Source organism: Helicoverpa armigera, chromosome 9, assembly GCF_030705265.1.
Source record: "Helicoverpa armigera isolate CAAS_96S chromosome 9, ASM3070526v1, whole genome shotgun sequence".
In the NCBI taxonomy this organism is placed as follows: domain Eukaryota; kingdom Metazoa; phylum Arthropoda; class Insecta; order Lepidoptera; family Noctuidae; genus Helicoverpa; species Helicoverpa armigera.
Window position 1 is genome coordinate 2795088 of NC_087128.1, and position 8518 is coordinate 2803605.

General features: G+C 34.5%; 2 protein-coding genes across 2 annotated transcripts; both read left to right on the forward strand.

The window, feature by feature from the left end:
- The first annotated feature begins 320 nt into the window (after positions 1 to 320).
- On the forward strand, positions 321 to 2778 carry LOC135117317 (vesicle transport protein SEC20-like). Its single transcript, XM_064036316.1, is given in 6 exon segments — positions 321 to 579; positions 844 to 1016; positions 1211 to 1260; positions 1263 to 1367; positions 2184 to 2287; positions 2504 to 2778. Coding segments are annotated over 6 exon segments (735 nt in total). The 5' UTR covers positions 321 to 438; the 3' UTR covers positions 2666 to 2778.
- Positions 2779 to 4895: 2117 nt separating this feature from the next.
- Positions 4896 to 7287, forward strand: LOC110378706 (vesicle transport protein SEC20). Its single transcript, XM_021338073.3, has 5 exons — positions 4896 to 5093; positions 5360 to 5532; positions 5757 to 5914; positions 6677 to 6780; positions 7013 to 7287. The coding sequence occupies exons 1-5, from the start codon at positions 4953 to 4955 to the stop codon at positions 7172 to 7174; spliced, it is 738 nt and encodes a 245-aa protein (XP_021193748.1). The 5' UTR covers positions 4896 to 4952; the 3' UTR covers positions 7175 to 7287.
- Positions 7288 to 8518: the final 1231 nt, after the last annotated feature.

The window sequence follows — 8518 nt, forward strand, 5'->3', positions numbered from 1 at the left end:
GCGCGTGAAAGACTACAGCAGGAGGGATCATTTGAAGATTTACCAGCTAAAAATAGATGTGGCTGCCGAGCCGTCCCATAACGACGACTGCAAGACCTAATTAAGCTCTAGATAAGATAGAGATAATACGTATCCCGTAATATTTCGTTACTTTTTATAAACTCTATAACGGTTTATACATTTTTCAAAAGGTATACCAGGGTTATCCAATCAGAAATATATTATTTATTACTTTACACTGATGAAGGGGTCTTTTGGCGCTAAAAGCCGTTATAATTATGTTCGTGTATGAGAGTCATTACACTTTGAAACGTCAATAATTAAACGTCACTAGCGTCAACGTCACATTGACACGGTCATCAAAAAAAGCACAAAAGTTTTCAAAATAAAAAAAATTGCTTTGAATTATTGTTATATTTACTGGAATTAAATAACAAAATGAATTTACGAGCAGAAAGAGATTTGAGTAGCAATGCATACGGCAAGCTATTTCAGAAATTAGACAGCCCAGATGCAATATTCCAGAATTACGTGAAAGTTTTGGCCAAGCATTATTTTACAGTGAAGAACATAATTCAGGTAATTATGAATGATAAATACTAGAATAACAACGTAACTTTATATCTATTGTTATATAAATGGTATATAGATAGTCTTGTACCTCGGTAGCTACGAAATACCTCGATATTCAGGTGTTTTCAGATAATGAATTCACTAACCTTTTATCAGTTCCATCAGAGATTTCTAGTACCTATAGTGACGTAGAATATTTTAAACTACTTAAATGACCATGATAGATCTACAGAGCAAGCAGATAACTGTCTTATAAACCTTAAAATACAGGAAATACTAGCATGTCGGGACTCCATGGAGAGTTTGAACAGACTCAATGAAAAAGGCAGAGCGGCCATATCAGTATTGAGGGACGAGTTGGAAAATTTTGAATTGTACGGGAAGGATGTTGGAGACATTAAATATGCAACCGAAGTGGACTCCCAGAGGCATCAGCTAGCTTGGTAATATATGCCTTCGCTTATCTATCAACAACCATATTTCATCTACAAGTAGCTTATTGCATTTATACCATACCCCTGGAATGCATGAATCACTTATTGGTTTTCACATAAATACATTATACCATTTCATTTAGTAAATAATGAATAAAGATAACTGTCTATTGTTTACCTAATTTCTTTGTCTATTGTTTCAGTCTTCTAAAGGAATTCAAGGATGCCAATATAACAAGTATGTTCGCCATAGAGAGGCGCAAAGAGAGGAATTGTTGAAAGCTGGTGAGGGTGAAGATACTGGTATTAGGCACAGAAAGACTAAGGTCGAGAGGGATGGATTGCTCAAAATGTCTTCAGGTATAAGTTTTGACTATAGTTCTGCCATTTTATTGATTTATTAGGACAGTTTAATGTACCCAGATGCAAAGTAATGCACCTCTTATGTCCTTTTTAGTCAATCATATCAAGTTGAGATGTTTCACCATAAAAATTACACAAGAAATTTTTTTTTTTTTTATCTTAGTCAAGTGCATAATAAGCACAAATTCCAAGATTCATATTTTTTAAGACTTGACTAAAGAGTGAGGAATGTTTATAATATATAGGTAAATAAGAATTGTACAGACAAGTACACACACAACACTGGCTATTGTCTTGTGTTATTAACAGTTGACACATATCTTTAAATAAATAGCATGTGTACTGGCATCATGCCACAAAGAATTAGAACAAAGAATCACAACTGTCATTCCTGTTATTTGTTGACAAACTATAGTTTTATTAATTACCTTCCTTACCCTTTTGAGCATGCATCACTGGTTGCAATTGAGGAGATTTCAAACTATCTTCATATCAATTCTAAATCACTTAAGTTGCTTAAAACAAAAATATGTGTAAAGCAATAAATCAATTACCATCTTATTGTTGGTTATGAATGGCCTATAATAGGTAATTATCAGAAAATGAGGATAAAGGTTTACCTCATAGCTGGATTTAATGTATGTAATGTAGGTATGTATGTATTAAATGTCTTATAAGAGCACAAGTTAATGATCTCTGTGACTGTTTCTAGTAACTGGTTCTTTCAAATATCAATGGGGAAGACTATCTAGAGCAGTGCATTTCCTATAGCTGTGACAATGATGAGCAAATATTTCTCTTTTTCATTTGCAGGTGTGACAGAACAATTGTTGTCTATTAGCAGACAACTGGCAGACACAGCACAGCGGAGTCAAGACACGCTAGATAATTTGGTTTCATCCAGCTCTACTGTTCATGTGAGTTGAATAAAGTAAAAAACAATACTTTCTATAAATGACTGCTAAAAACGGTCCAAATTAATTTAATAAAACAACTAAAAAATTTAATATGTAATAATATGTAGAACAAAATAAGTTACACAAAAATTAATAGAAAACGAAAAAAAAAATGTACAATAAACATATGAACATAATATATGTACTATAAAAATAATCTTTTTTTCGTGTTTTCAGGGCACACAATCGGAGCTACAAAACACTGCTAGCACGATATCCGAATCTAGCAAACTTTTAAAGAAATACGGCCGACGAGAGTTCACCGACAAAGTTATCATGTTCTTCGCATTCCTATTCTTTTTAGCTGTTTGTCTGTACATTGTACAGAAACGATTCTAATTTATTATTATGACCGTAATCATTTTATGTATAGGACAATATTTATAATGGATTATGATAATGAATTGTAAGTAATATTATAATTAAATTACTTGAATGGCATTGTGGTGGTATTTTCATGTTTTATTTTTATATTTTGGACAGCGCCATCTGTTGGTGGTTTTCAGAAAAGACAACTAGAAGTTAAGGTATTTACTAGTTGTAAGGGAGATGGCGCTACGTTGATGTTAATTTCTGTATAACTCATCTTTAATCCAATAAGAGGTAGAGCAGAGCTATGGGTTAATGGAAAGCGTATAATACCTTACTCTGGGTATTCTCATGTACGGGATGGATAACCAATTTCCAATTTTATGCCATTATTTTATATATAAAATTATTAGCGGATGGTACTTTTACCAAACCCAAAAATACCTATATTTATCAAAACCGTGGAAACCAAACCACGTGCTACATTTGGCCAAACGGCCTTACCATCGAGTTAGTTTCCAGGGTTCCAGTCCACTCAAGCTGTTTATTCCTGTTCTCTTGTCATGGGAATACGGTAGACGTGCAGAAACGTATTAATATTGATTGTGACGCGTGACGTGGCGGGAAGGCCGACTCATCGAGCGTGGCCCTGGACATCAACCTGTAATGTAGTGGTGAACTACCGATGTAAATAGCTATGTATTTACATGTGTCTAGGTGGAAAAATTGGGTAGGAAATGGGTAACTACAGGTAGGCTTAGATTTTTTCCTGAAGTTTTAATAAGTAAGTCTTACTTAACATTTTTGAATGGCATGTAGAGTTGTTTGTGGGCTCTGAAGCTCTGAATAAGATCTCTGAAGCCTCGTAGTTTATGCGAGATTATACATATATGCTGGTACTTAATAAAAATTAATTTTTGACCTTATTTAATAAAATAAAATAATGACGGGCATAACTTTTACCAGCCTCCTTTCACGCAGATATAAGTAATTAGATACTTTGACATCTCTACAATACCTACCTGGAAGACTCCATAATAATGTAACCAAGGAGAGATAGGCACTCCTTTATTAGAGAAACCTTACATTACAATCGTGATAGGTCAACACTGCAATCCTCGGTCCCTATAAAGCATTAGAAATCGCACTCAGAGATTTCGAATTTCACAAGATAGCAGAATCTATACTTCACACGTAATCCGTGTCTTATCAGGGACATCTAATGAGGAAATTATATATTACTTCATTAACGTAGGTAAATTACATCAAGGATATAGGTAGGACTAGGGCTGCCATTTCGAATTTCGCCAAACCCGGACAAATATTTAAAAAAACCCGGACATTTGGCGTAAATCGCATTTTTTCCCCGGACGAGTCCGATTTTTTTTTGTTTAACAAAACAAGACCTAATTTTTAATAGGTATTACCATATTACTTAAATTCAATGAGGTCCTTCCTTACCTGAAAAGCATGGGCGTAGCCACACTGGGGCAAGCTGGGGCACTTGCCCCACCCTGGGCCCTGGCTCTGACCTCTATGGTGTCTGATTAAACAATGTTTTTTTTACTAACTCGAGCGAGGGGGTTTTCGTATGGACGTAAATTGGGTGTGTCGTACCTAGTCTCCCCATTCATGAAAATGTATATTTGGGCGACATTTTACGTAGTCTTTGGTTTAAGTCCGATAAAAATTTCGCGCTCGCTTCGCTCGCGTATTCAGAAACCATATGCCCTTACTTTTGGCTTTTGTCCTGTGTGTGATTATTTATATTCTGTACCTGAAAATATAAGTCTTAAAAAATCATTAAAATTTTGCGCTCGCTTCGCTCGCGTTTTCAGAAACTGTGTTATTTTTGTATTTGTCAAGAAACAAAAAGTTAAGTACGTTTGGGCTAAATTTTACGTAATATATTATTTAAGTCCGAAAAAAAATTGACGCTCGCTCCGCTCGCGTATTCAGAAACTATATGCCCTCATTTTTGCATTTGTCAACAAACAAAAAGTTAAGTACGTTTGGGCTAAATTTTGCGTAATATTTGGTTTAAGTCCGATAAAAATTTCGCGCTCGCTTCGCTCGCGTATTCAGAAACTATATGCATTTGCCAACAAACAAAAAGTTAAGTACGTTTGGGCTAAACTTTGCGTAATATTTGGTTTAAGTCCGATAAAAATTTCGCGCTCGCTTCGCTCGCGTATTCAAAAACTATGTCCTTATTTTTGCATTTCTCAACAAACAAAAAGTTAAGTACGTTTGGGCTAAATTTTACGTAATATTTGGCTTCGAATTATTGTTATATTTACTGGAATTAAATAACAAAATGAATTTACGAGCAGAGAGAGATTTGAGTAGCAACGCATACGGCAAGCTATTTCAGAAATTAGACAGCCCAGACGCAATATTCCAGAATTACGTGAAAGTTTTGGCCAAGCATTATTTTACAGTGAAGAACATAATTCAGGTAATTATGAATGATAAATGCTAGAATAACAACGTAACTTTCTATCTATTGTTATATAAATCGTGTCTAGATAATCGTATGCATCGGTAGCCACGAAACACCTCGATATTCAGGTGTTTTCAGATAATGAATTCACTAACCTTTTATCATCCTTTCATCAGATATTTCCAATACCTATAGTGACGTAGAATATTTTAAACTACTTAAATTATCATAGTATATCTACAGACCAAGCAGATTATTGTCTTATAAATCTTATAATACAGGAAATACTAGCATGTCGGGACTCCATGGAGAGTTTGAACAGACTCAATGAAAAAGGCAGAGCGGCCATATCAGTATTGAGGGACGAGTTGGAAAACTTTGAACTGTACGGGAAGGATGTTGGTGATATTAAATATGCAACGGAAGTGGACTCCCAGAGGCATCAACTAGCGTGGTAACATATTCTTCCATTTATCTATCAAACAACGAGTATTTCATATACAAGTATTGGCTTAATTGTATCCAATACTCCATGAATGCATGAATCACTTATTGGTTTTCACAAAAATACATTATACCATTTTATTTGGTTTTGTACAATGGAACAAATGATCTGATTAGGTACCTATTTAAATACCAACTTCATTGTCAACCTGATTTCATTGTTTATTGTTTCAGTCTTCTAAAAGAATTCAAGGATGCCAATATAACAAGTATGTTTGCCATAGAGAAGGCGCAAAGAGAGGAATTGTTGAAAGCTGGTGAGGGTGAAGACACTGGTATTAGGCACAGAAAGACTAAGGTCGAGAGGGATGGATTGCTCAAAATGTCTTCAGGTATAAGTTTTGACTATAGTTCTGCCATTTTTATTGATTTATTAGGACAGTTTAATGTACCCAGATGCAAAGTAATGCACCTCTTTAATATCCTTTTTAGTCAATCATATCAAGTTGAGATGTATCACAATAAAAATTACATAAGAAAAAAATATTTTTTATCTTTGTAAAGTGCAAGTAATAATAATAGTATATCTATAAATTGCCAGATTTCTATGTTTTAAGACTTGAATAAGCTAAGGAATGAGGAATGTTTATAATCTATAGGTAAATAAGAATTGTACACACAACAGTGGCTATTGTCTTGTGTTATTAACAGTTGACACATATATCTTTAAATAAATAGCATGTGTACTGGCATCGTGCCACAAAGAATTAGAACAAAGAATCACAACTGGCATTCCTGTTATTTGTTGACAAACTATAGTTTTATTAATTACCTTGCCTACCCTTTTGCGCATGCTTCACTAATTGCAATTGAGATTTTAGGGAATTTATTCACATTGGTATCTGTTCTCAATCTGTCTCTTTTGCATCAAGCAAGACAAATTGAGCCTTGTGTGGGTCTCATTTCTAATTCGATATTAGTGAGGAATTTGGAACTTAGGACACAGAGAAATAACAAACGTAGCATAGTCTCTAAATATCTGGTCTTTTCAAAAATGAATGGGGATGCATATGTTCGGCAGTTCATCTTCTATGGCTGAGACAATAATGAGATTCAGAGTAAATATTTCTCTCATTTACTACTTTAATTTGCAGGTGTGACAGAACAACTGTTGTCTATTAGCAGACAACTGGCAGACACAGCGCAGCGGAGTCAAGACACGCTAGATAATTTGGTTTCATCCAGCTCTACTGTTCATGTGAGTTGCAATAAATAAATAATGTTCCATGTTTAATTCATCTATTGTTTTTATAAATGACTGCTAAAACGGTCCAAATGAGTTAAAAAAAAACTTAAAATAGTTAAAGAATTAAAGAAAATGTAATACACATTATTTACAGAATAAAAGAAGTGCCACAAAACATCACAGTGCCACAAAAAATTTATTGGTACTTAATACTCTGAAAATAATCTTTTAATCATATTTTCAGGGTACACAATCGGAGCTACAAAACACCGCCAGCACGATATCCGAATCTAGCAAACTTTTAAAGAAATACGGCCGACGAGAGTTTACCGACAAAGTTATCATGTTCTTCGCATTCCTATTCTTTTTAGCTGTTTGTCTGTACATTGTACAAAAACGATTCTAATTTATTATTATGACCGTAATCATTTTATGTATAGGACAATATTTATAATGGATTATGATAATGAATTGTAAGTAATATTATAATTAAATTACTTGAATGGCATTGTGGTTGTATTTTCATGTTTTATTTTTATATTTCGATTTCGATTAGCGCCATCTATTGGTGATGTTCAGAAAACGTAACTAGAAGTTAAGGTATTTAGTTCTCTGGTTGTGCGGGAGATGGCGCTACGTTAATATTAATTTCTGTATCACCCATCTTTAATCCAATAAGAGGTAGAGCAGAGCTGTGGGTCAATGGAAAGCGTATGATACCTTACTATAGGTATTCGCATGTACGGGATGGATAACCAATTTCCAATTTTATGCCATTATTTTCTATACCAAAATTATTAGCGGATGGTACTTTCACCAAACCCAAAAATACCTATATTTTATTCGAAACCGTGGAAACCAAACTACGTGCCACATTTGGCCAAACGGCCTTACCGTCGAGTTAGTTTCCAGGGTTCCAGTCCACTCAAGCTGTTTATTCCTGTTCTCTTGTCATGGGAATACGGTAGACGTGCAGAAACGTATTAATATTGATTGTGACGACGCGTGACGTGGCGGGAAGGCCGACTCATCGAGCGTGGCATTGGACATCAACCTGTAATGTAGTGGTGAACTAACGATGTAAATAACTATGTGCATGTATCTAGGTGGAAAAATTGGGTAGGAAATGGGTAACTAAAGGTAGGCTTTGATTTTCTCCTGAAGTTTTAATAGGTAGGTAAGTCTTAGGTACCTACTTCGAATTTTTGAATGGTAGGTATGTAGACTTGTTTGTGAGCTCTGAAGCTCTGAAGATCTCCGTAGCCTCGTAGTTTATACTAGATTATATACTTATGTACTTAATGGATATTTATTTCTGACCTTATTAAAAAAAAATGGCGGGCATAACTTTTACCAGCGTCCTTTCACGCAGATATAAGTAACTAGATACTTTGATATCTCTACAGTACCTACCTGGAAGACACCATAATAATGTAACCAAGGAGAGATAGGCACTCCTTTATTAGAGAAACCTTACATTACAATCGTGATAGGTCAACACTGCAATCCTATAAAGCATTAGAAATCGCACCTAGAGATTTCGAATTTCACAAGATAGTAGAATCTATACTTCACAGGCAAACCGAGTCTTAATCAGAGGTACCTAATGAGGAAATTAGAAATGTAGCTAAATTATATCAAGAATATACATATCTAGGACCTAATAAAACATTTATTTATTTTATTCCTACTAGGTAAAAAATATTGCGGCAATTAAACCTATTATAAGAATGAAGTATTATAAAATATA